Below are 27,921 nucleotides of genomic sequence, written 5' to 3' on the forward strand. Positions count from 1 at the left end.
GGCTCTTAACTGGACAGGTCAGGGAACCAGTGTGAGGTCTGCAGGCTGCTAAATATCTACATCCAATTATGCAGGTGGGCAGGAGCTGCCATGGGGCCATGGAGCCACTAGACCAACTGCCGGATAAGCTGGGTGGGGGCTCCACTGATGGCCGCCCGCCATCAGCTCGGACTCTGACCTGGCACTACTGTCCACATGACTACATGGTCACCTTCTAGAACTTCTTTTGGTTCTCTTTCCCCCCAATACTTTTCTGTTTTGTCTCGTGGGTTTTATACCTCCCCTTAGCTCTTTAATTTTTTTAAACATACTTATTTTAGTATCTCTTTCAGATTCTTCTATCATTTCCAGGTATTGAGGGACTAATTCCCCCATTTTTCCATTTGCTGACTCTTTCTCTGGTGGTATATTTTTCTCTGGTGGATTTTTCTTTCCTTATTATTAGCTCATTGTTCAACAGAAGTGTTTGCCACTGGAGTCTCTGGAAAGTGGTTTTAATATGCGTGTCTCCTGGGACCGTAGGAGTTTTACCAGTTTTGGTCTTTTGTCCCCTCTATATATCCTGGGCTTGGGGTTCCTACACCACCTTGTTAGTGTAAATTGAGTCCCTATACCTGGGAGTACCTCAAGCTTGAACTTCTGTTTTTTAAAGAGAGCCTTCCTCCTTCTTGTAGCCCCAGGTGGAAGGAAGCTCCCTTCCTCAGGACAGTGGAAACTCAGTCTGCCTTACTGCAAACAAGTCCTCACACTTCGGAGAATTCAAAATTGTTATTTATTCTTTTACTGCTGCCTCTCAAAAACACACCGGTTCAACAGCATATAAAAGACTCATCTGTCTTTCTCATCACTGTATCTTGAGGGCCAGGATAGGGTCCCACACATAACAGGCTCTCTGTACATATTTGCTGGATAAACGACTGAAGAACACTGATTTCTGGGGGCTCTGTCCCCAGAAACAGTTTAATACTTGCCTCGATTGAATGATCTCTAAGCCTCCCACTTCTACCACCCCCGTCCCGTCACCCAAGCCCTGATGCCCTGTCCTACTCAGGGCTGGCTGCCTGGGATGGACTCACTGGAGATGGAGGTGTAGACGGCGAAGGCTCTGAGACTGGTCATCTCCTTCCTGCGGGTGATCTCCACCCGTGTGCGGAAGATGTTCTCCCAGGCGTACAGCTTGAGCAGCTTGATGCCGCGAAGCATTTCATTGGTCTGCTTCAGCCTCTCATTGGAGTATTCCTGCAAGGGGTGACTGAGTCAGAGAAGTTTCCTCTGACCCTGTCCCACCCAAGAGGAAGGAGCCAGGTCCATGCCCAGCTCCTGCCCCTGCAGGGATGCTCCCCACCTTCTCCATTAATCCCATCTCACAGACAAAGAAACTGAGGCCTGGAGAGATGGAGTGACCTGCTCAAGGCCAGTGATAGTGTGGATGTGTATGGATGGCTGTTTGGTGGCATCTGGGGAAGAGTGAGGAGACCTGCTGGTGTGAGGGGAGATGGAGTAAGCAAGCACAGGGGAGACAGATGGGGAAAAAGGACATGTGCACACCTGGGGGCACTCACCAGCGTGCTCCGTTGGGCCTGGGACAGCTTGGTGGCCACAAAGTACTGGACAGGGGCCAGCAGAATGATGACGGCTGCTCCAATTAAGGCACTGACTCCAAGGATGTAGTACAGGAGAATCACACCCACGATGATCTGAGGGAGGTCATGGGATGAGTTCCCTTCGACTTGGTGGCTGCCCCACCAGGGGGTGTTGGCAAAGTGCCCCTTTCCCCAGTTCCCTAGTGAGGGACATGCCTTGGTGCCCAGGTTTCCAAATTGCCTTGGGAGGTAGAGGATGAGGTGTGACAAAGCAATTTCAGAAAGAGGGATTATCATGATGGGCTCTCACACAAGCAGAGAGTTTCTGGGCTGGTAACTAACTGCATTTATCTGCAAGCCTGCTGACTCTCTCCAAGTCTCTTTCCAGATGGAAGCCTCAGAGCTGAGGTTGCACAATGCGTGTGACAGCACCTTTTCTGTTTGCTGGCTCTCAAGGCTGATGTTTCCCTCTCATTGGAAAAAAGTGACACATGAGCAAAGGGACATGGCTGCATCCATGCCAGACAAAACCAGTCCAGGGTCCCAGAGTTTACTTTTCATTCTTATGCTCCCAGTGTCTTTAATTTTTAGTGAACCTGGCAAGTATCCTCTGAATAGAGAATTCATTCTGCTGCTAGTGTTATGTAAATGACTGCCTGCTTCTGAATATTTATGATAAGTGTAAATGCTCTTGCCAGCACCCAAAGCATCAAGGTGACAATTTCTCAGCTTGGCTTCAAAGGCAGGCACCTCAAAATTCAGGGCTTATTCTAGAGGAACAGATGCACTGTCTTCCTTAATTGAAAACAAAAATGTCTGGTTGGGTTGACCCTACAATCCCTGAGCCCTACACCAAAAGGGCAGTAGGTTCCTTGCACCACCTCAAGGGCAGAAGAGTGGACAGGCAGAAGAGTGTGTAATTTCTGCTAATTGCAGAATGCCTCCTGTATTAGCAAATTCTTAGCAGCTGGTAAGTGGCGCCTTCGCCACCCGCCTCCCAGTGTTTAACTGATGTTAAATGCTGGCATGGATGGGCAGAGAAGCACATTAAGAGAAGAACAAACTCCTGCTCCTGCCGGGGGCCACTCCTATTACTCTCCTGGAAAATTATCTCTGGCATTCAGTCTTTTCACTAATTGTTCTTATATGGAGGCAAGCAGGGCTTCTTTTAGCAGCTTAGGTAGAGTCAGACACCAAGGAAGCTCCAGAGCATTCCCAGAGTCCCCGTCAGGGCACCTGCTGGGGTGGGTGCTTGTACCTCCATCACCTCCAAGTGCTGCCAGGCTCCCCCTCATGCTCTGCCACCCCTTGCAGTGCGCCCCAAACCCCCCGCCAAGACCCTTCTGTCCACTCCTCTCTTCTGCAGGGGTCTGAGTGGACCCCACAGGAAAACATACTAGAAATCAGGGATTCTGAGTGTGCGAAGCAAGTGTGGGGAATAAAAGGGCTATTTTGTCCCCCATTTATAAGTTAGGAGAGCAATCTTGGGTAATAGTGGGAGATCACAGTCCCCAGGGTCTGCAGCCCTGACTTTGAATGAAGTTCCAGCACTTACTGCTGTGCATCTTGGGCAAGTTACTTAACTTCCCTAACTGTCAGCTTCTTTATCTTTCAAATGGCGATTTCAATGCCCACTTAGCAAGACTGCTGTGAAAATTAAATGAACATATATGATAAGCACCTAGAATAGTGCCTGGCACATAGTTAGAGATACATGCAAGGTGGCTGACTCTCCTTCGTAAAAACAAACAAATAAACAGGTCTTATGCCCTGTCACTAGGGAACCACAGAAAGATGATCCATGAGTGTGGTGCTGCTATCAACCCACTCTGGGGCCTGGAGTAAGGCCCCTGCCCTCTCCAGGCCTCTGATGCCCATGGGGTGAGAAATCAAGGAAGTGCCCACTCTAGTTCCTTAACACTGAGCCCATTAGCTACAATCAGCTGAAATAGTAGGCAAATTATTTGAATACACATTTGTTTTTCTGAGAAGGTTTCATTGGATTTTTAAAAGTGTATGTAGATTGGTGGTTTCTTAGGGTTGGGGGAAGGATGAGGAGTGACTGCCCAAGGGTTTGGGTTTCTTTTTGGGGTGTTGAAAATGTTCTAAAATTGTGAATATATTTGCACAACTCTGCAAAGATGCTAAACCCCACTGAATTTTTGTACTTTAACTGGGTGAATTATATCTCAATAAAGCTCTTATGAAAAGAAAGTACAGTGACCAAAAAGAGATTGCAAACCAGGGAGAGCCCATGGGGACAAAGGAATGGGGCTCTTGAGCTAATTTCAATATTATCAAAAGCCTTCCAGGCTGCACACAGAGTCCTGAGTGGGTGGAAGGGATTGTATCAGCTTTGGGTGGTAACACTGGGTCTCGGGGGCTGGTCAAGGCTAGAAGTGGCAAAGCCCAATCTTTGAAGAATTAAAAGTAGAAAACCAAATGATACTTTCTGATAAGTAAGCAGAGGCAAGTAATTAATGGAGATAATAATTCCTACCCTGCCCCCCTCCCCACAGTGTTGTGAGGGTTAGTTACACAAGTGAGCGAGGTTGGGGCAGGGGTTATTAGCTACTACTATTAGTATAATTGGCAATGATGCATGTGCAAGGAACATTATGAATGATAATACCAGTAACAATGCAGCAGCTAATACCAACAACAAAATTTTTCAAAACAGGCTATTCAAGGGGACAGAGCAGAAAAGGTTCTTGTGGATAGAAGGCTGGTGACTATATGAGATGAGCTCTCTAGGCCCTTCTATAACTTCCATAGTTACCGGCCCTCCTCGGTAGAGTGGAGGGGGCACTGGGGTCTGGGGATGGGTAAGCAGTAATGGGGGATAACATACAGGGCTGTAAAAAGGACCTTCAGATTCCCTGCTCTATGTCCCCATCTTGTTTAGCTGCCTCCCTGTACAAGTCTCTCCTCCTTTTCCTTTAAGAGCTTTTAAATATAAGCTTTATAGGTAAGGAGGACCAATGAAAAGTACTTGAGGTTAAGGTTTACGGACTCTGCATCCCAAGAAGCAATGGATTCTGGACTGGTAAGTTTTTCACTCACACCAAAGTGTGCAAGGGATCTGATATTTACTGAGTGGCTACTCTATGCCCAGCACTCTGCTTGATGCTGTACTTACATTAGCTAATTGAATTGTCATAGCAACTCCAGAGGGTAGGAATCATTCCCATTTCATAGATGAGGAAACGGAGGCTCAGAGAAGTTAAATATTTGAATCAACCTGTATCACCCAAGTCCAGACACTTTTTCTGTGTACCAGGCAGCCCCTATGGGGCCTTCAGGGCCTCTGGGAACCGGTCTGGGATTCCCACTTCTGGCCTGAGCACCAGAGAGAGGATTCATTTCCAGACACAGGACAGGAATCACAGGCTCTGTCATGGAGGGCTCCAGATGGAGAGGGAGCAGACGGGGCCAGGAGACAGGTAAACCAGGCCTGAGACTCTCCTACCACCATTAGGAGAGAATGAGCCTCCTTCAGATTCAGCTCCAGAAGTCATTTGGCTTTAAAAACACTCACGTTTTTTATTTTCAAAAATAATGCATGCTTGTTGGAGAATTTAGAAATGCATAAAGAAAAGAGAAAATCCCACAGTGGGGCCTGCTGGTTCTTTTTTCTGTGTGAATCTGTGCAAATGTATACCTACATATAGATCAATTTAGTAGGAAGCTCACTGCATATACCACTGTGTAACTTTTTTTTTTTTTGCTTAAAGATACATCAATAACACTTCATGATACTTCAATGTAATTAAGTGCTTTGCTATAACATAACTTTTAATGTCAGCAAAAAATGTTCTATGTATGATTATCCTATAAATTTTTTTAAAGGTTCTTTGCATTTTTTAGAGTCTTAATGACAATGCCTTTTCTGATCTTCAAGAGAGATGGCTAAACCACTTACAGAGTGTGAGACAGTGCAGAGACCCAGGGGTACAGCCCAGGCAGACCCCAAGGCGGGTGCAAGGTATAGCAAACATGGACTGGAAGATGAGCTTCTAGTCACTGGGCGGGCATGTACCAGGAGATTCTGGTTCTGTGTCTCTCCACACTCCCCCCACCCCTCCAAAGGACACCTTCCTTACCTGTACTGGCATAGCCCAGAGGTTTGGGCATAAGAAGAAAAACCACATGAGCTGGTTGGTGTCAATGGCAACCAGGTTACAGATCTGCCCGGCAGTCATTTCCCCCATGGATAGATTGGAGGTGGACAGGTGCATAATTTTATTGTAAATCTTGGTCTAGAAATGAGAACAGAGTGTTTCACATTTGTCATCATCATCATCTGAATCACCACTCCAGATGCCGCGTGTCTGCGACATGCCAGGGCCTTCTCAGACATTCCCCCATGGGGCCCCAGAGCAGCTCTGTAAGGGGGTACTGGATTTACAACTGAGGCAACTAAGGCTCAGAGAGGTAAAGGGCTTTGATTACAGATCAAGCAAGTCAGAGAGGCAGCATTTAAGTGAGGAATCTGTGCCAGCCTGGCAAGCTTCCCCTGCAAGCAGGACCTCTCCCTTGGGGACAAGACTTAATTAGCTCTTAAATCTTAAAAGCAGATCTTCATGTCCAGTTGTATTCTTGATTTACCAGAAGCCAGCGGAGAACACACTTCAGGGCCATAAAAATGATGAAGTGGGGCCGCCGTCTGTTGTAATGAGGCTGTCTCTAACTGAGGGAGGAGGTATGCTCTGGAGCCAAGTCCTGTCTTAATTGAGGCTTGAAACAAAACAAGGGTTTGGCCTGGGAAGGTTTTATGTGACACATGAGACATGACATTCGAGTGCCGATCAATCCCCCACTGACCAGAGTCCGGCATGCCCCGAGAATCTTGTTCTGCCTCCCCAGGGCAGATGGGAGCAGCCATGGCAATAGTTTTCTCTGAGCTCTGAACCCAAAAGCTCTACATGCAAAGTGACCATGCCTCCCAGATAGATGTCAATTTTCAGGCTGTGTGCTCTTGAACAAGGAAAAAATGCTTTCCTGTTTTAAATGTCCTAGGGATGCTTGTTCTTGAATACAATTCTGTTGTAAGGTGGATTCCCACCCCTTAACTCATCTTTTGTATAAACAAGGCTTTTTTGTGGGTCAGGTTTGTCTAAAGAATGAACCTATTCTATGTCTTTTTGTGTGTTTATATACACCATGGATAAGGTTTAAAATCATGGCAATGGCCTTTTTTGACAGATCTTTGCACATCCTGGGTTTGTGAAATCAGTCTTCAAAGAATAATAATAAATCTAGTTTCAGTGAAGTAGGAACATAGAGTAATCTGTCAAATAAAGTGTTACGTAAAGACCAAGATACACAGAAATACACAAACAACTAATAACTGGCATATGCCAAAAAATTATATGTAATACAAGAATTTTGTTTATTAACTTTTCATGTAAGCAACTATGGTTATTCTCAAACTCATGAAGATATAGATCCTTATATATAATTTTCTGTAAATCTCTGAAAGCAGGTTTTTTTCCTAATTTGTTTCCATAATTAATGTCTGAATTTCCTTTCTGTGGCATATGAATTAATCTCCTTTATTAATGCAAATTTTCAGACAGTTTGAAAAAACAATTACACTCGAATACATTAAAAAACCCATTTTTGGCTCTTTTAGTGTAATTGGAAAATATCTAGCCGGTGTGTGATTTATGACATACAAATAGAAAGGAGATTTAATTACAAAACTGTTCAACTAAAAAACTGGCTGTTGTCTGTGGTGGTACGTGCCTGTCACTAGAGGGGTGTGGGCAGAGGCTGGGATTTTCAGAGAGGTTTTCTGAACTGAGCAATAGCTTGGTTCCTCCTAACTCTGAGCCGCTATGAGTCTTGAATTTTCTGGGGGCTCTTTCCACTATTCTCATATGATGACATTCCTGACAAAATGGTTTGCTTTCTCAATGAAAAATTACTGGGGATGGGAAGTGTTGTCATGTACTGTTTCACAGGGTGCGCACCACACAACTCCAGGGGTGGCCATTCACACAGCTTTGGACCAGATTTGGACCCTAACATTGTCCCCAGCCCAGGCTATACCCTTTTACTCTTAGTTCCTTTTCTGCAAAGTCTGACACTGGCTCCCAGAAGACCAGTCAGTGTTAATGATTTTGAGGAACATTTCTGAAGCATGAGGTAGCTTTGGGATTTAGCCACAACTTCCTAGTGTTCTGACATCATGGAAATTGCTGGGTATAGTAGAATCTGCTAGTTGTCCCCCAATATCCATTCTCTCCTTTTCACAGAAGAACTGCTAGCAGTGCATATGTGTCTGTCAAGAATAAAGATACGCTTTCTAGGTATGGCCATGTGGCCAGTTCTTACTAGTGGGATGGGAGAGGATATGTGCAGCTTCTGAATCCTCATTTTAAAGGAAGGCAGCATTTCCTCCTATTGTCCCATCTTTCTTCCTGCTGGCTTAAATATAGTGGACATGATAGTGGCAATTTCAGTAGTTGTCCTAACCATGAGCCAAAAGTCACATGAGAGGGCTGGCAGAGCAACATTACAGAAGGGGCCAAGGTCTCTGATGATTGTGGTGTAGCTGCCATACCAGCCCTGACTTCATGGGAAAACAAACTTTACTCCTATTTAAACCGCTCTCATACTGGGTCTCTCCATTCCAACAGCTGAACCAAAATTCTAATGAAAACACTGGGGCTAAATGACTCTCATCACCACCTGGCATATAGGGGCCCTGAATCCTTCCTGACTTTGACCATCCTTACAACCAGTTCTGAGAAGGAGGCCACAGGAGGCAAGAGCAAGAACCTAGACCTAAGACCTATCAGGCTAAGTCTCTCTCATTATGACCCAGGACTTAAGAACTCAAGTAGATCTTAGAGGTTATTTAGTCCTGGTATGTCAAACATGTTTCTTTTTTTTTGCACCCAAAGAAGACTGTCTGGTAGCAGACCCCTGGAATAGTATCTGGAAGATTCTGAGGCTGCATTTGCTTTACATTCAGCAAGAAAGAGTGCCTTGATCAATTAGTGATGTCTGTCCCCTTCAAGTTTGATGTAGTCCAAGGCAATTAGAGCTAGAATGACCACATTTCCCAAGTCTAGTCCAAGGCACGTTCCACTACACACACTGTCTGGTCATGGTTACTGTTTCAAAGCACTGTTAAAGGGCAACAAAAAAATGAATGCATGGCAGCATTATCTTTGAATGTCCGTGAAGATGAATAGTGAGGTTCTTGTGAAGTGAAAAAATAGTCATTCAATTACCTGAATGGCTCCTCTCAAGTTAATTCCTGTTTCAATGGCGACATAGTAGGATGCCTGCAGAAACGTCCTTTGCAGGAGGAGGGCAAGGAACAGAAGCACAGCCAAGACGTAGGCATTGGCAAGGAACTCTTGGGACGAGACAAAGTAAACCCCGAGAAACTGAGTCTGTTGGAAAGAGCAGTTCAGAGGTGGCTGTCACTGCCAGCAAAATGACCAGTATCAGTACCTGTTACTATACTGTAGTGACCATTATTAGGGGACCCTTCATACTTGCAGAGCCTTGTGCAATTGCTTGAGAGTGAAATATCAAACTGATAAATCCAACTAAACATCCTTCTAGCTACAGGAGGGTTGCCTATGCCCCCTTCATCACCCACTTCGGGGAGCACAATGTAGCCCAGTTTTAACATCACGCACATAAATATGCTTTGTGGTCACTAGGCCCAGGGGAACTCACTCTGAGTAGAACAAGAATAAATAGAGCAGATCACAGAGCAGCTAAAATCAGAACTGCTAGAACAAATCCCACAATGTGTGTTCTCTGCTACAAAAATGGAATCAGCTGAGGCCTTGTCCCACACTTACCAACAGCCCTGTAGGAATTTCTGGGGAGAAAAGACCAGTGGGAAACATGGCATGGTAGTGCTTTCAGGCAGAGATGGAAACTCATCACTTATGAGACCGAAAAGACCTTGGACCCTAGCTGCTCAACTCTGAGGGTTCCTGGGACTTCCTTTTAAATGTAAGATTCTTTGGCTGCACCTCCAGCAAAATCTCAGATAACAAGCAGTGGAAAAAAATTAATGTTTTGGCTTATTGCTAAAGATACCCAGGAACAAGAGCATGTCAGTTCCCAAATTCAGCATCAACAGCTCCTAGGAAAACTTTGATCTTGATTAGGTCCATTGCCCACCAGCAGAGTGCATCAATGTTTCCATGAAGACAGAACCCTCCCCATTCTGGGACTCTGCCCTGAACTCTGAGAGAGCTATTCGAAAGGATGTGGGAACTGCTACAGGGTAAAGAGTGGTGGGAACAAAGTAATGAGGAGCCTGAAGGCATGCCCCTGACAAGGATCAGGCTGAAAGGGTCAGCATTCTAAATGGAGTCCTTTTCCTAGTGTCAGAAATTCTGGGATCCTGGATACAGGGCTTCCTCATAGTAGAAAAGATCTTGCCTCTCAGTTCAACAGGGCCTTCTAAACCAGCTCTCACTGCTCTGTGGAGCTGGTCCTGCTTACAGCTATCTGTCCCTTGCTCTGTGGAACAGCAGGAAGTAGACGCAGGGAGATCACTGAGGTCTCTTGGAGGAAGGTCTCTTGGAGGAGGGCCCTACAGAGGCCTGAAGCCCGGCTGTGTCTCTTGCGTCAAAGTACCAGAGAGAAAGGCAGAGGAGAAGGGAGAAGGGAGAAGGGAGAGAGTCGGGGTGGGCTGGAAGCAGCAAAATGCATCTCAAAACTAGGCTGCAGCGGGTGCGACCTGATCTTACAGAGGAGCAAGGGGCAGGACATAGAATTACTCTAGCGCAGAATTCCATCCTTACGTTATCCTAAGCATGAGAGAACCACTATTAGCCCAGTTTATACAAGGGGAGATGTAGTTTCAACATGTTTAAGTGGCTGGCCCAAGGTCACAGGCTGCTATGGGAGAATATGTGAGCATGAACCTGTGTGAGGCCAAAAACATTACCACAGGTCATCTACCTAAGCCTCACCCAGCCGTTTGACCTTGAGTGCCCTACTGTCAGCTACAAGCTTCTAACCTGTGGGGACAGAAACATTGCCCACTTGGCTGGTTCTGGATAAAAAAATGAAAGCCTGCAGGCTTAGGAAAACCTGGTTCTGTTTAACAGGCCTTGAACTCTTCTGTTCAGCCATGCTCTGCAGAGACCTAGCTCTGGAAAGCGGAGTCCATTATTTTAAAGTAACAAAGTACATTATGGGAATTTATCCCAAAGGAAATAATTTAACATAAGGACAAAGATGTTCTCTCTCTGGATTATAACAGGGAGAGTGTGAAAGTCCATGTCAATGTCCAACCATAGCGATTGGTTAGGCAGATTATGACACTCATGGGAACACTCCGAACCCAGAAACACCGACCCTCGTGAAAGCTCTCTGAGCAGCGTGGAATGCCACACATGTTTTGTGTCACAATGAGGGAAACACATAGGCTGGAGGATGAGGGCTAGAAAACCCAAATGATCACATATGCTGGTTAGGCTATGGGTGGTATTTGTAAACGCACTCATCAACATTTGTACATCTTTAACAAAACAACAAATTCTCTTTTTGCAGCACTAAAGGCAAAAAGCCTTGACCCTTCCCCCCCACCAGCACACACACTGTAGAGTCAGTAACTATATTTCTTTGGATTGACAATTTCCTGACCTGTTAAAATGAAAATTTCCTTGCAGGGATAAGTCATTAAGTCATTATTTGATCTCTCTTCAAAGAGACAGCTTAAAAGGCCTGGAGCCCAGAACAGCTAAATTTTGATGAAGAAGTAGATATACACTAGCCAGAGAGGCCTGGGGCGCTGCCCAAGGCAGGCAGGCCCTGGGAAGCTTTCATGGGTGGCATGGCCCAGCACCTTTCAGGGCCTAGAGAAAAGGCCAAGGACCTACAGCTTGACATTTGGTGGGCAGTAAATGCTTTGGAGGATCAGGGGCCTCAGTCTCACATTTTCATAAGTTCTCAGGGAAGAAATTGTGTTTGTTTCCAGAGGTTTCCCCAGTATTGTTCAATAAATAGTTTTAAAATTAATCAATGCATATGATCTTCATATCCCTTGACTTTCTATAGAGTGATTACACATTTCCCCATTTTGCAGCTGAGCCAACTGAGGCCTGCAGAAAGTAAGTAATTGCTAAAGATCATAGACCCTTGACTCTGCAGTTCTGAACCTCATTTCCCTGCCTGACCAGAGATACGGCTGGACAGGCTCCCTATCCTTGCTCTCTGGAGGGTCACATGGGCTTTGCTTCTTATTTTGGCAGTGAACAAAAGGTGAATTGCCTGTAGGTTCCAGCCCTGGAAGGCCCTGAGTAAAAAAAAGAACAGTGAAGGACCAATGCACCCACCCATCCATCCACAACCATTGACATGGTGGTTTAGACCCTGGACTTTGAGGTTAGCCATATCTGAGTTTGAGTCCTGAATCGTTATATACTAGCCACTGTGTCCTTAGGTAACTTCCTCAACCTCTCTGAGCCTCAGTTTCCTCACCTAAAATGAGACCATTAAGAGGTATAAAAATTCAATGTAACCGTGCACTCAATATAAGGTAACTTCTGCACTACTTGCTGAAGAATCATTTCTCGTGTGCCCCCTGAATGTCAGACACGGAGCTAGGTGCTGGGCACACAGCAGTCAGACAATGCAATTCATGTCTTAGGGGACTCAGGGTCAAGCTGGGGAAAGAGACAAGGGGTGCTTTGATGGCGCATGCATAAGATGTCATGGGAGCAGAGAGGAGGGGCATCTAATTCACCCAGAGGAAGGCTTCCCGGAGGAGGTGACATCTGAGCTGAATCTTAGTGGCTGAGAAGGAGTTAGTGAGGTGGAGAGGCATACCAGGCCAGGGCAGCTACATGAGCATCATCATGAAAGACGAATCCACACACTGACACCACAGAAATGTTATGTGAGTTCACAAAGCCATCCATTGTGATAGCCACAAATGCATATCCAAATGAGGACACAGACACTCATGGAAAAAGACATTCCAAGAAACACAGGACCCACAGAAGGACACACATACAGGGTCATAAGCACCTCCCAGGAGAACTCATTCAGAAACAAACACATACACACTCACAAACCTACACTGAGGTCTAGAGGCCGAACAGGTTTGGCCTGAGATCAAATACACACTGTTCTCTTTCCCTGCTCAGCTGATAGACTAGAGCAGTGCTGGCAGGCTGTAGATGTCAGCAGTTCCTTATGATTCCAATTCCTTTGCCCTCCAGCCAGATCGGTGGCATCCGTGGCAGGTGACAGATTGTGCGTGGGGGAAGGAGGGTTGGGTGGAAGAGGGGGTTGGAAACAGATCATAGGCTGCCCCCAGCCTGGGTCCCAGACTTCCCTGGGGACTGTAGTAGGGACAGGAGCATCAAAGATCTAGCAGGCCATAAGATACTTCCAGAATTAAAGAAGAAATAAGGAATGCTTGTCCCCATGGATGCCAAGGGCAGTGTGATGCTTGCCAAATGGAGTGTCCTGGAAAGGGAAGAGAGGACAGGACAGCCAGTGACAATGAAGTCAACAATGGTGCCTGGCTGCGCGGGCTGCAGTGGAATGGATTCAGGATGAGCAGGAAGAAAAGTGTTCTCAGGGAGGGTGGTTAAACACTGCCACATGTAGGTGGAGAGCTTCCTTTCTTTGTAGGTTCACGAAGGCCAGTATAGCACCTGTCTCTCTGGTTTGGAGCTGCTGGGAGGTGGGGGATAAATCAAATGACCTCAATCAATGACCCCTTCCCCATTTTCTGGGCCCAGTTGAGAATTAAGCCATATCCCAGGCAACCACATGATTGGTTCTTTGTTGCTGACACTGGAGACCATATTTACTTTCAACTCTCATTTCTATGTCTGTAATTTGTTGACTGTAATTGGGCTTCAGGGAACAAATATTAAATCTGATAAGGCCTGCTGCCACTGAGGCAGGGCCATCTGTCTCAGGGATTTATGTGTGGACAAGTAACCGGGACAAGAGCATTTCAATGAGAGGGCAGTAAATCCCAGGGTCTGTATATAAATAAAAAGAAAAGAGATGGCAAAGCTAATGTCCAGAAGAATCAAATATCTAACTATTGTTCTCACCATCTCTTTGGGACATCCTGCCCCAGAGCTCTTGCCTTAGGAGAATTCCTTAAAAGTTTTGGGAAACACAGGAAGAGGACGACAATGGGGACAAACTGATATGGGCTCTGGCCTGTGTCACTTCCCCCTGATACTAACAACTGGCTCCGTGTTGCTGTGGGATTATCAATGCAGAGCGTCCTGAGCTTGCCTATGGTCAGACCAAAACTGAAGGTGATACTCCTATGGATGAGAAGCTGTCCTTCCCTCTCTCTTTTTGGGCCAAGTTCAGAGGCTCAAAAGCCCTTAAACGTCACTGACATTTAAATAAGCAAAAAGAGTCCTTACATTCTTATTGAAAAAGAAATCTGCCCATTGTAGCCCGGTCAACTCATACTCATCTGTTAAGGCCCCATGCAAATACCCACATCTCTATGAAGCTGCCCACGACTAGTGGCTAAGTTAGTCACTCCCTCTTCCCATGGTTCCCTGTATATGCTCCCTAATGGTAGTATTTAACACAGTATAAAAATATTTTATTTAGATTTCTCTCTATTGGACTTCACAATCTTCAGAACCAGAGGTTGTTAGCTTGATAATAATAACAGTCAATTTAGCATCATGATTCTAAGTGCCCAGACTATGGAGTGAGAGAGGATTGGGTTCAAATTCTGATTCTGTCACTCACTCTCTGAGAGACCCTAGGGAAAGTTACTTAACCTCTCTGAGCCTAAAGTTCCACATCTGTAAAATAGGGTTAAAAAATATCTACCTCTGAAGTTGAATGGTATGTGAATGACATTGCAATAATGTTGCATAAAAACACCCTACAAGGTTGCATTAGGGATTAAATAAGATAACACGTGGTAACTCCTACATGCAGCCAGCCATGTATTAAGTGGTGGATAAGTGGTTGTTATTATTGTAAACAGTCTTCATCCCAGCCATTGTCTCGGTATTCCCATAGCCCATCCAGGTCTGGCACAGAGTAGGGTTCAATAAATGTCTGCTGAATAAGCCAGACAAACAGGTGAGGAGTGTCTCATATTCCTGACCAAAAGCAATCAGCTGATTAATCATATCTCTAGAAAAAATTAATATAAACCTTCTGAAAATTAAATGCTCTCTCTGATTTTGGAGCCCCTGAGATGAATAGTACTACACAGGGGAGTGTCATAAATTATTAAGATCCCTAATTAGTAATTCTTTGCATCATTTTTGGACTGTCTATGGCTAAAAGGTAATAGTGATGTTCTTGCTGGGGAAATAAAGCTCTGAGTCTTATTAGAGGTGACAAGTTTTCCATTTTGCAACCACCTAAACCTTAGTGGTAGCAAAGAAACAGGTGGAAGAATTAAGTACCCCACTCCCATCCCTGGAGTGGGTGCTACTGCCCCAAGCAGGGAAAATAATCCCCCAGAAAGATTCTCTGCCTGTTTTATCCAACGAACCTCAATTTGTAGCATACTTAAGCTAGAAAGACCACTGGGTATGGTTTCAGCTGTTTTTAACACAAGGAACCCTTTTTTTTAAAAGAATTTTTCATGGGAAAGTCCAAAATATTAATGCAAGTGGGGCAGCTCTGAATGGAATTTGGAGAGGAAGGAGGAAAGCCCTACCCTCAGAGGGATCCCTCTCCCCTCAGCCCCAAGACGCCCCTGCACAGCCTTGAGCACTGTGGACATACAGGCCGAAGAAGACAGATCCATGAAGTCATTTAGAATCTATGAAAAGGACGTGAACTAAAAGCCAAACACATCCAACAAGTCACGGCAGCCCTGCACACGGGCGAACAAGGGTCCTTCCCACAACTTCCTGAATGACAAGTAACTGGGGGAGGTGTTACGGCAGCAGAGTGGTGAGGAGGGCAGGGCACCGTTACTCTCCCCAGGTACAAGCTTGCCTCCCGGCATTTCTGTTGGCTGGCACTCCTAGGGGAGACATTGCCAAGGGCTTTTGCACGTGTGAGTTGCCCTAGTGTAGCCACAGGGCATACACATTAGCCTCTTTCACGGTCTCATGCACGAGTGAAAACCTTCCAAAGAGTGCCTTGCTCTATCCCTGGGGAGGCCTACCTTGGGCTGGAAGACTCGGTTCTCCTTCCGCAGGTGGTCCACAATCCCGAAGATGCACAGTGGCCCGGCAAAGCCCAGCAGGTCAGCCAAGATGCGGAAAGTGCTGCTGAGGACCAGGCGTCTCCCGAAGGCATGGCAGAGCGCCTGCCAGATGGCCCGGGCGCCCTGTGCGTTCTGTGAGTCCTTCTGCTGTCCAGAGAGACCCATGGTCAGGTCAGAGTGGCCAAGAGCCTGTTCACAGCAGGGCCTGGCCTCCCAGGAAGCCCCTGGGTCCTGCTGCCTGGGGAGACCCAGTGGTCACAAATACTGCAAACAAGTGAACCCCAGGAAGAAATCAGGGGGCCACCAGGGCACGGTTGTGGGCCTATCAATGCCAACACAGTCCAGATGGGAACTGAGGCACGATGACTGAGCAGGGTCACACACTGGTTGGGGACTGTGATGAGCACAGCACTGTAATGACTGACATGTGCCACTGTGTCTGCCTCAGTGTCTCCCCCTGCCATGCTAGGGTTGAGGCAGCCTGGGAGTTGGACTGGGAGTTGGGAGACCAGCTTTGCCTCTTATCAGCGTGCGCCAGCTCTAGGCAGGTCACGGCCTTTCTCAGGAGGTCCCTGCCTGGCCCATCTCATAGAGTTATTGTAAGGATCAGTCACTAAAACCCCTGCTCTACAATGGGTGAAAATTCCTACCTTTTCAGCCATGGAACTCTAGAAGGAAGAACACAGGGCATGGGGAAATTCAAGGGGACACTTCCTTTCCCAGGGCCTCAGTTTCCCCATCTGGATAATGAGGGTATTAGATCAAATGACCTAAACTTTAAGGGCGGTTCCAGATGTGGCTGTCCTATGAATCTTTAGTTCTAGACTTGTCCCTGGTTCACTGCATCACACTTAGGGCAAGCCTCTTTCCCTTACTGGGTCTTGGTTTCCCCACCTGTCCCACCAGGGGTTTGACCTGACACCCTCTGGGGTTCCCATCTGTGACTCTAAGCCAGAAGGTGGGGTATGGATGGTGTGGCTGTGCCCCCACTGACCGCCTGGGCCTCAAAGGCCTCGCAGAGCCGCTGGTAGTTGGTGAGGGCCCTCATGGCAATGGGCAGCTTCCCAATGGCTCGGAGATCAATGGGCTTCTTGTGAGCAGTCTTGATGAAGGCATTCATCCACCAGTAGGTGCCTTTGGACAGCAGGTTCACGAAGGGCTGCAGGAAGCGCACCCCCAAGTCCTGTAGGTCTTCAGGGGGCTTCACTTCCCGTGGCATCTTGAAGAAGATATATCTCTGTGGGGCACATGGACCATCAAGGATGGGTAAGTGCAACTTCTCACCACTCTCCACTTTGCCCTAGCAAAGATCTGGGGCTGTGGCAGCCCACCTTTGACCTCTAACAGATGGGGCCATCTCTTTCCTATTCCTAGGGAGAGGATTTCCCAGGGAAATCCTTCCGCAGGTGGTGCACAATCCCGAAGATGCACAGTGGCCCGGCAAAGCCCAGCAGGTCAGCCAAGATGTGGAAAGTGCTGCTGAGGACCAGGCGTCTCCCGAAGGCACAGCAGAGCGCCTGCCAGATGGCCCGGGTGCCCTATGCGTTCTGTGAGCCCTTCTGCTGCCCAGAGAGACCCATGGTCAGGTCAGAGTGGCAGAGAGCCTGTTCACAGCAGGGCCTGGCCTCACCTCTTTGCCACCAATGCCAGGGCCTCCTGACTTGTCACTCTTCCCCAAGGCCTACTCTGAATCCCCATAGCTGGGTTGGGTTTAAGTTGGTTTGGGGAAGAGAAGGAATCTTCCACACATCATCTTCACAGATCTGAGGACACTAACATGTTTCATGTTGGGTTTGCAGAATGTGCAGCCATGCAGACCTGGGTTAGAATACTACCTCTTCCACTTACTAGCAAGGTGTCTTTGGCCAAATCTTATCTAAAATATTTCCTTGCATCACTTGGGTGCATCACAGAGGGTCAGTGGAGGCAGGGAATATAGTAGGCCTCTGTACTCTGCAAATCACCAACTAAAAGCAGAGGAGTCAGAGAAATGCAAATTCAAGTAGCACTTGGCACTCATCAGGCTGGCCTATGTTAGAAATGGCTATTCCCCCCCACCCCCAGTTGCTCATTGGAGGCAGAGAAAGGGCTTTCATATTCATTGCTGGTAGATTACAGCCTCTCTGGGAGGTGATCTGCAACATCAGTTACAATCTAAAATACAAAGACCCTTTGAGCCTGCATCTCTACTCCTTGGACTCTCTCCCACAAAAATGAAAGCAGCATTAAAGATACAGAAATAAGTATGTTTAATACACCATTAGCTGTGAAGGCAAAAACTTAGCAACAGAGTGAAAGTCCATCAATAGGATAATGGCTGAATAAATAAGGGCTCATCCACATGATAGAATGCTATGCAGCCATTAAGAAAACTAAATTAGCCATACCTGTTGGCTGAGAAAAGCAAAATGCAGAAAACTGTGTATAATATGATCCTATTTTTATAAAATGAATATTGAGAAGAAAAACCACATACTTGCATGTCTTAAGAAAAAAGAATCCTGAATAGATACAAGTATATGCTATTTCATTAATGACCAAGAATGGAACATGTACTGGGTTGTTCATCTAGATTACCTGAGAAGGGGAAGGTAGGGGGAGGGGGGAGGATGGGGACAGAAGGAAAGAACATGCTTTTTAGATTTAATGTGTTCACGCATGTATATGCAAGTGCATATGAACACATTAAAATAAAGACAAGCCCACCCCCACCAAAAACAAACAAACATAGCTCAGAGAAGCCAGGACCTGAAGCTTTTTCCCCCCTCTATGGGATTAAACCCAGAATCCTTCAACCTCAGGTAATGCACTCTGATACCTCAGACTTGGGTAGAGGGCAGCTGGGCCAGATGGAATGTTCCCCCGGAACTTTCTCCTACTGGCTTCAGTTCCCTTTTGGGAGCCAGGAAAACAGGCTGACTCCTTCCAGAGCTTGGCAACAAAGCACCCAGGTGCTGGGCACTGGTCAGAAGCCCCCTCCCTGGCCCAGGCGTGTCCTTGGGTGGGTGTTGGGGTGAGGGGCAGCCCAGAATAGCCTGCTTACCCGCACCCTGATGACATTGATCTCCACCAGGAGCAGCGTCCCATAGAGGATCACCAGCAGCCCTGTGAGGCAGAAGCGCAGCTGCGAGAAGCCAATGGCGTGGTCGTAAAACTTGACGAACTTGATGGTCTTGGTGATGAAGGCCAGGGTCCAGTAGACTAGTAGGGCTGCCGAGGAGAGGTGGCAGAGCATGGAAGATGTGTGTGCATGCATTCATGTGTGTGTGCACTCACGTGTGTGCAAATGTGTGGAAGCCAAAGACAGAACAGTGTGTCAGGGAGGGAGTATGTGTGCACAAGCAAGTGTTATGAGTGTGTGTGCACATTTCCAAGTAAAGGGATGTGCGTGTATACTTTTGAGATGATGTGCATACATTAAAGCATTCATATAGGCATGTGCACAAGATTCATAATCTTATAAGTCAAGCTGGTCAGCCAAATTTCCCTTTACAATAAATAAGAAAAATAGGGAAAGTATTTCTTGAATTAAACTAAGGCTGTATATTTAGTATAAGCACTGTGCCAAGTAAGCACTTTAAACATATTATCTAATTTATTCCTTACATAACTTTGTGACGGAAATATTGCTGTCACCCTTATTTAACAGACAAGGAATCGAGGCTCAGAGTTAGGTAACTGATGCATCAAGTGGTGCAGTTGGGCTTGCCTAATGCTGGAGCTCCACTCTGCACTGGCTTCCTTGTGGAATTTCCAAGTTGGGAAGATCTCAAAGGTCCTTCAGTCCAGCCCTTCCATTTTGCTGATGAGGAAACTGAGACCCAGAGAGAAGGTGACCTCCCCAAGCTCATCGCAAGCTAGCAACAGAGAGAGGGTAAGGGCCTAGTTCCCTGGCCCCCATCTAGAGCCCATGAGAGCATGACGGTGCTCCTCAGGGAGCCTGGGGGAGTGGGAGGACACAAAAAGTGAGCCAAAGTCTAGGAGACAGTGTGTATAATGGTTAGAGCGGGCCCTGCAGCCTGGACACAGATCCTAGGGCCTAAGAGCTATGTAACCTTGAGTAAGTCATTTAACCCATCTAGGCCTCAGTTTCCTCTCCATTAACCAGGATAATAATAGTACTGCCTGAAAGGCTGATGTGAGCCATGCATGGAAAGCACTTAGCACAGTGAGCTTGGCATGCAGTGGGTGCTCTTTGGACCTCAGCTGTTAATCTTTCTATGATCTCTAGATTTCAGACCTGGGACCATAAACATGAAGCTATCAGTGGATTCTATCCCTTAAATTACCACCACCACCACCTGCCAATAAACCAGTCAGCTGGCAATAACAAAAACCGGCAGTAACTAAGTCCCCATCAAGGGATGTTTCAGCAGAGCCCCTTTCCCCTCACTCCTAGAGCCATATGCAGACAAGGCCGGCCCAAATCCCCTAGGGCTCCTCTCTAGCTGGACCACAGAGAGGAAGAGACCTTTGCCCTGCCCTCCACACCAGGAGGTGTGGACATCTCTTGGACATGAATGAATGCCAGGGCATCTCTTGAGGACAAAATCTGGGGTCTGTCCCAGCCCAGTTCTGGGTTGACAACCAGGTTGCCAGGGAGGAGGCAAATGCCATTTACCTCAGGTCCCTGTCTGAAAGCATTGGGATAGAGGACAGAAGCATGTTTTCTGGTCCCAGCCCTCAGGACTGGGATGATGTCCCCTAAGCTTAATTTGGTCTCCAGGTCATAGGATCCCACAGCTGAGGCCATCCCCCTGCCTCCACACCTACACTCTCCCAGACAGACCCTACCCCAAGCATCAGAACCTCTTTAGCTCTTTGTGAGGGTCACCTACAGGGCCAGTCCTTGAAAATATGCCTCACACTCGTCTCTAACACATAACAGATATGGTCTGATTTGATTTTAATAACATCCCTATGACTTAGGCAGGGACTTACTGTTCCTGTCCATATGGGGAAACTGAGGCTCAGAAACCCCAAATGTCCTGTCCAAAAGCCACACAGAGAGTTAGTGGACCCAGGACTAAGCCCAGGGGTTGCTTCCACAGTCCCATCCTACAGTGCTGAGCCCTCAGCCTGTCGCCAGACACAGCGGCGCTCAGCAAAAGCTTGGTGCTGACTGAGACAGAAGGAGAAAGGAAAGAAAGGGGGATACACAGGGCTGCTGCTGGGGGGAAGCTCTCAATTCCCATCACCCCCGCTTCTTCCCCACCTTCCACCTATTACCAAGTTCTGTCTATTTTACCTCCTAAGTATCTGGGGTCCACTCACTTCTTCCCATCCCAATGGCCTCCTGGGACCAGGGTGCCATCATTTCTCCCCTGGCCTCCTGTGAGAGCCTTCTCATGGTTTCCCCACTTTCCCTCCTGTCCACCTCCAATCTAGCCTCCATAAAGCAATAAATATGATTAAATATGATCTCAATGCGCCCATGTTCATAGCAGCATCATTCATAATAGCACCAAAAGGTAGAAGCAACCCAACTGTCTATTGATAGATGACTGGATAAACAAAAGGTGGCATATCCATACAGTGGAATATTATTGAACCTTAAAAAGGAAGGAAATTCTGACACATGCTGTAACACAGGTGAACCTTGAGGATATTATGTTAAGTGAGCCATTTACAAAATGACAAAATATATGATTCCATTTAAATGAGGTACCCCGAGTAGTCAGATTCCTAGAAACAGAAAGGAGAATGGTGGTTTTGAGGGCCTGAGGGGGCAAGGGAGAATGGAAAGTCATTGTTTAATGCTCTGTAAAGGGGAATCATCATAGAGAGTTTCAGTTTGGGAAGATGAAAAAGTTTTGGAGATGGGTGGTGGTAATGGCTGCACAACAAAGTGAATGCACTTAATGCTCTGAACTGTGCACTTAAAAGTAGTTAAAATAGTAAATGGTTCGTTATATATAAATTACCATATACACACATACACACCAATCCTCACTGCCCCTGGGATGAAGACCAATGCCTGTGGTGTGGCTTTCAAGGCCCTGATGGGTGCGGGTCCCACTTGCCACTCCAGCCTTCATAGTTCAGCTCCCTTCTCTCTCTGTACTCCAGCCACTGTTTTTCTTTCAGATTTCCTAATGCCCTTTGCTTCTCCTGCCATAGGGCCTTTGCTCATGCTGTTCCTTGGCATGAAGTACTCCCTTCTCCCTTCTCCCAGTTAGTTCCTACCTATCCTTGAGTTCTCAGCTTAAATGTGACTTTCTCAAGGAACACTGATATCACCTGAGGCCTCAGAATCAAGGTTATTTTTGTGAGACAATGTAAGCCACATGGTGGTTCCCATTTCCACAGGACTCCAGACCTGTGACCAGACAGTGGCCTCCTCAGAGTGCCAGCTATTGCCCCAATACTCGTTGCCCTAAATCCCTGCAGCTCATGGGGTGCATCCTCTCCACTGTTCCCTGTTCTAGAATTTCTGGCTCTGTGGAGAGGAAAACTCTAAAGAAGGGGAATAGAGGGAGTTAGTCTTTGTTCTTTGAGAAGGACTGGTCCATCTGTGGGTGATAATTTATGCTTTAAGGAGAGAACATGATGCACTCTCTGGGGAATGAGAAAATGAACTCGCCAGATGCCTAGACAGGGCTCCCAGGGGTACCAGTCAGCTGGGACCTGGGGTTAATTAGGGGGGTCTCTGTGCATGAGTTGCTGCTTCAGAAACTTCAGGACAGTGGGAGGCTCTCCAAAATGGGGAGCCTGTACTTAACGTCTCTCTCTCAACCTGCTATCCCCTAGATCCCCAAGCATACTCTCATGGGGTCCCTTGGGGTAGGAGGGGTCACCTGGATGATCTTGATGGAGCCCAGCTCCCACCCTACTCGGGAAGGCAGACCTATTAGCTCAGGGAATACCCTCTGCCCCTTGTGACATTGCACTGTCTCTGGCTTTGCACAGAGTTTTCCAGATTCCATATTTCAGTTAGATGCTGCAACTCCTAAAAATCACATCTGACTAAATGACATGCAATCTGGCCACAGCCTAATGGCCAGACGTATGGCCCCTGCCTTGGACGTGCGGACCAAGCCTACACAGAGGCAGAACTGAGGATTCACACCTTCAGTCCAAGCACAGTCTGAGGACCCTTAGACACATAGTCTCAGAAATTGTTAAGAGCCTACTTAGGCGCCAGACTCCAGGGATCTAAACCCAGCTAGCTGGGCTGCCCCTTGCTAGCTGGGCAGACTAGTGCAATTCATTAACCTCTGAGCCTCAGTTTGATCTGTAAAGGGGAAATAATAATGGTGCCGATATGAAAGCATTGGTATAAGGATTAAATGAGTTCATATATGTAAAATGTTTAGAATCATGCCTAACACACCTCAGTGCTAAATGGATGTTTGTTGTTATTGCTTGTAACCTCTCTGAGTTTCAGCAACCACACCTGTAAAATAGGGCTAGTGACGGTACCAACAGGGAGCGTGTGGGAATTAAGTGAGCTAATACACGTAAGGGGCTTAGCACCAAGCCTGGCATGCAGGACATGCTTAGTAATTGCCAGGAATCATAGTGTCATTTCTGCCTGGGAGCCGTGCCACACAGTGCCAGAGGCCTAAGCAAGAACTCCTCCCTGAGCCTCTCTGAATGTTAACAACCGCAGGCTCCAGTCCTGGGGCCTCCTTTTTGCCTCTTCAGGTGGTCTCATCTGGGCTCAAGCTTTAGATGCCTACAAGCCCATGACTGCCGAATGTGTATCTCCAAGTCTGACCTGCCCCGAATGCCCAACTCATTTATCTGATTGCCCATCTGACACTTGAGTTGGTGCCTCATTCTCAACATGCCCCAAATACCCCTAGCTGCTGCTTTTTTGCCATGTCAGTTATTAATTTGCCACCATTTGCCCAGGTGCTCAAACCTGAAGCCTAGAAGTCTTCCTTGCTCCTCTACTGGCCCCCAACTTCATCTCCTACCATTCTTCCCCTTGCTTATTTGGCTTTGCCCACACTGGACCTTTGCTGAGTTTTTTTTTCTATCTGAAGGCCTTCATACTGGCTGTTCCATCCACATGGGACAGTCTTCTCCCCACCCCAATATCTGCATGCTCACCCTCAGAGATCTTTCCTGACTACCCTACATAGACAGCAACATTGCCATCACTCTACCCCTTACCCAGCTTTTCTTCATAGCACCATCACTACCTATTTGTTTGTTTATGCATTCACTGTCTGTCTCCTTCCACAAGACTGCAAACTCCACAAAAGCAGGCCTTTTTTCTTCTCCCCTTCTGAACCTCTAGCACCTAGAACAGTGCCTGGCACATAGTACACCCTCAGTCACATAAACTGAAGGAATGAATGAAGTTACTACCCCTCTCCCACCCCTTCCGCTCCCTACCCATCAGCAGCTTGGGGAAGTTGGAGGTCTCGATGTTGTGATAGTAGACGACGGAGGTGACAGCAGCCAGGAACGCCATCCCTGCTGGCATATACAGGTGGAGATGGCGGGATTCGGTCACCCTGAGATGGAGTGAGAGAGAGAGAGAGAGACATGATGTGGATGTGCTGAGTATCCCAACAGAGCAGCTCAGGCCTCGTGCTTAGGGCCCAGCACACAGCAGCGCCTCCAGGTCACGTGCACAGCTCCACAACATATACTGGCAGCTCTGCCCAGCCCATACCCAAAACACACCTGTTCGCTGATGGCCCCAGGAATCCACACAGTCATGCTAGGGTGGCTCCATGTTTAGGCTTTGGAGTCCAAGCTTTCTCTGCCTGGGCTCCTGCTCATGGAATCTGACATAGGGAGGCCGGCCTTGGCAGTCACAGCCATAAAGCCTCTGGCCTGGAACCACTTCTCCGGGAGGGATCACAGCCAGGTCCCTGTGTCTGAGGTCCCTGGGACAGTACAGGGGCCTGAACACCACAAGTCTCTTAGACACAGCCCCATTTAACATGGAGAGCATAAATCAGCACATGCCTTCCTGGCAGGTGTAATAACAACACTGATAGTTAATATTTACTGAACATTCACTGTGTGCCAGGTACTGTTCTAAGCCCTTGATGTTATATGAACTCACCAGGTCTTGATAAGACCCCATGAAGTCAGTACACTTAGTCTCTTCATTTTACAATTGAAGAAACTGAGGCACAGAGAGGCTAAGTAATGTGCCCAAGGTTACTGTCCATCCACTCCCTGCTTTAACTCACAGAGGCCTCTGTGGTAGGTGGACTCTGATCTGGTGGTAAGACCGGTAGGAGCCAGAGCTCTCGCCCAGATCTCAGGCTCCGCATGACTGGTGAGGAAGCTCACCTTACTTAGCCCTGATCATGCCCTTCCACGGCTCCCTCCTACAGAAAGCAAAGCCCACACTCCTCAGCCTGGCACCAAGGATCCCTGTGATGTGGCCTCAAGCCACTTTTCCAGGACTGTCTAGCCTGCTCTTTCTGCTGAATCCATTTCAGGACTCCCTCCATTGCCTTAGGCCTCCTCCAGTCTCCCACCCCAGCACTGCCCATGCTTGCACTGCTCCCTTTACCCAGTGGCTAAGGGTCTCTGCCCTCAGGAAGCTCATGGTAGGAAGGGGTCAACCATGCTCAGAGCAAAGTGCCTGACAGGCAGTCTGGGGAAGCGATACTGCAGGTGGCCAGAAGACTAAGAGCACAGAAGACTGGGTGAGTAATCAGGCAAAGCTTCACAGAGGAGGTGGCACCAGGCTGGGCTTTGAAGGATAAGCAGGAGTTCAGCGGAGAACGAGAAAGAAAATGAGAAGAGCCATGTGGGGAACCCAAGCAGTCTGGTGGGACTAGGGTGGAGATGTGGAGGCAGTGTGGGCTGCTCACCAAGTAACATGTTCCCCTTCTTCTTTGCTAAAAGAACCTCAAGTTTGCTCCAGCAGCAATATGCCCAGCCCAAGGAATGGATGGTGAATCACTCAAGCAGCCAAGCAATTCCACCCTTCTTTACCAGTGACTAGTCTAAGGGTGACCATATAACCCCATTCTGGCCAATGAGATGTAAAGGCAAGTCTTCAGAGGATGGTCTCCTGCACAAGGAAGAGGCACACAGGAGACATGCACCCTTTGCCATTCACACTTCCTTGCTAAGTAATATCCAGAGTTGGGTAGTCATCCTGTGACCCTGGGGGAAGATATGGTGGACATACAGAGCATGATGGGGAAAGATAGGTCCCTGATGGCAACACAAAGCTGCCAAACCAACTAGGAAAGGCAACTGCCAGACTTCTTGTTAAATGTGACTGTAATATTACTTAAGCCTTGATTAGTAGATATTCTCAGCAAAAGACTGATGATACAGGAGGTACAAGGTGATCAGTCACTAGTGGGGACCCAGGGAACCATCAACACGCTGCCCAGTGGTCTTCAAAACTCTAGTCTTTGTACTCCTTGAAATAACTTTGAAAAACTCTGTACTCCCTCACACATTTTTTAAATGACATCTAAAATGTTATATAATTAAGTTTAAATAAATTCATTTTTTGCAATAGGAGTAGAAATGATAAACATTTTATAAAATAAAATAAGATGAAGAATAACAATAATTGAAAGAAACATTTCATGACATGACTTAATAGATTTTAGCTGCTTTATTGAATAATATACATTGGATTAGTTAAGAAAGTAGGTAAAAGTTCCAGTATATAGTCATCTGGGAAAATATTTTAGTTACATAGTTTTACAAAATGTTTCCTCACTAATCTATACAGTTTTGGTTGCTGTGAATTCAGAGCATACAAAAATAACATTCAAGGGAACAGAGGAAATCCTGCAGGTTTAAAGTGCCTTAATTAATCACTAAATGAGGCTTACCCTAAACTAAACTCAAGTTTTCAGACGGCTCTTTAACCAGCCCCCACTCCCACTTGCCCCCTAGATTTCCAGGCAGGTCTGCAAACTCAGGCAGGGAGTCCCGCAAGGCAGGGTCTGGGGCTTCTTCTCCTGCCTGCTCCCTTCCCATGTCATTCCTTCATGCTGGGCTGCCCAGGGGTCGGGCCCACAGATGGCAGCCAGCAAAGACCAGGTGGTAAATGTTCAGTTTAAGAGCTGACCTGCCTGCTGTGGAAGAAACAGTAATTTGCACCGAGCTGGAGAGATTTAGGATATAAATGCAACCAGATGCAGGAGGGGCTGCCTGACAGCCAGTGGGAAGGAGTCCCTAACCTGATTTATTCCAGTCTCCCCAGTGCTGGGAGTGTGCCATCTGCCCTGGGCTCTGCCCCTCCATGCTCTGCCCTGTCTGTGCTCTAATTTCATCCTCATGTCCCTGTGAATCAAGCAAGGCAGGATTATGGTGCTCGTTTTTCACCGGAAGAGAAGGTGAGTGGCTTATCCTTGCAGCAGGTATTTAGAGAAGCACCCACGAAAGACCCAGGGCTGCCTTGTCCTCAGGCATGGTGCTTTCCTGTCACCCCACGAATTATAGTCCACTGAGTATTTCTGGCCTGAGGGCTCACAGGGCACTCCTGCTCTCTCTAGCATTTATGCCGCTTTGGAAGGGAGTTGGGGGTGAGAGCAGAACTTGTCACCTTCTGGCTATGTGGCAGCATACACTCTGGTCTTCTTGCTAATTTGGGGGACTTTAGTATCCAGGAGCAACCGATGATTACTGCTGAAGCCAGGATGCAGGGACATTGCGGGTGGGAGGGGGAGGGAGTGGCAGGGAGTGGCTGGGGAGGATTCCATCCCCCTGCTGTCCAGCGGCAGGAGCCAGGGCTGGCTGGCAGGGGTGGAGTCTGGGCATAGTCTGATAACAGCTCAGAGGGGTTGGACCTCAGATATTTTAGCCAAATGCCCTCCACGCTCCACCATCCCCTCACCCAAGGCAGTCACTGAGCCTTGTTAATTCTTTGATTTTTCTTCAGTGAGATGGCTGCTTCACCTCCTCCTCTTCTGCACCCCTCAGTTGCTGACACATCATTTCCAGCTGCAGTTATTTGTCACCTAGACTACTGTAATGGCCTCCAGCCTCTCTCTGCCTACAACCTGCCCTGGATACCCCCTTGGGCTCTTGCCTAAATATGCTGTGATGATTACATCTCTCTTCTGTTTCAAACCGCTGACAAAATTCCAGCCCAAACTCTCAGCCTCGCATTGCAGCCCATCTGGAGATGCGCCCAACCGGATTTCCAAGCCCTGTCTTCCTTACTCTGCTGCATGCTTCATGCTTCAGCCCCGTTGCTCCCACCCTCACCTTCGTTCCAGTGGTGCT

At 47.3% G+C, this 27,921-nt stretch overlaps 1 protein-coding gene across 8 annotated transcripts in view; it reads right to left on the bottom strand.

Annotated features, from left to right (window-relative positions):
- Nucleotides 1–27,921, bottom strand: part of ABCC8 (ATP binding cassette subfamily C member 8) — a 73,225-nt gene that overhangs the window by 42,740 nt on the left and 2,564 nt on the right. For 4 of the 8 annotated variants that reach the window (XR_008999245.1, XM_057507434.1, XM_036888132.2 and 1 more), the window contains exons 3-10: nt 24,091–24,212; nt 18,788–18,954; nt 16,739–16,981; nt 15,703–15,891; nt 8,828–8,992; nt 5,687–5,842; nt 1,563–1,697; nt 1,077–1,239 (exon numbers count right to left, since the gene is read on the bottom strand). Coding sequence is in view for 7 of the 8 variants with exons in the window: in XM_057507434.1 (XP_057363417.1) it covers nt 1,077–1,239; nt 1,563–1,697; nt 5,687–5,842; nt 8,828–8,992; nt 15,703–15,891; nt 16,739–16,981; nt 18,788–18,954; nt 24,091–24,212 (1,340 nt within the window). In the remaining variant the exon portion in view is untranslated. The remainder of the gene's footprint in view (nt 1–1,076; nt 1,240–1,562; nt 1,698–5,686; nt 5,843–8,827; nt 8,993–15,702; nt 15,892–16,738; nt 16,982–18,787; nt 18,955–24,090; nt 24,213–27,921) is intronic. The other 4 variants (XM_057507435.1, XM_036888133.2, XM_057507432.1 and 1 more) reach the window with 2 other exon arrangements.

Source organism: Manis pentadactyla, chromosome 9 (assembly GCF_030020395.1).
Source record: "Manis pentadactyla isolate mManPen7 chromosome 9, mManPen7.hap1, whole genome shotgun sequence".
In the NCBI taxonomy this organism is placed as follows: Eukaryota; Metazoa; Chordata; class Mammalia; order Pholidota; family Manidae; genus Manis; species Manis pentadactyla.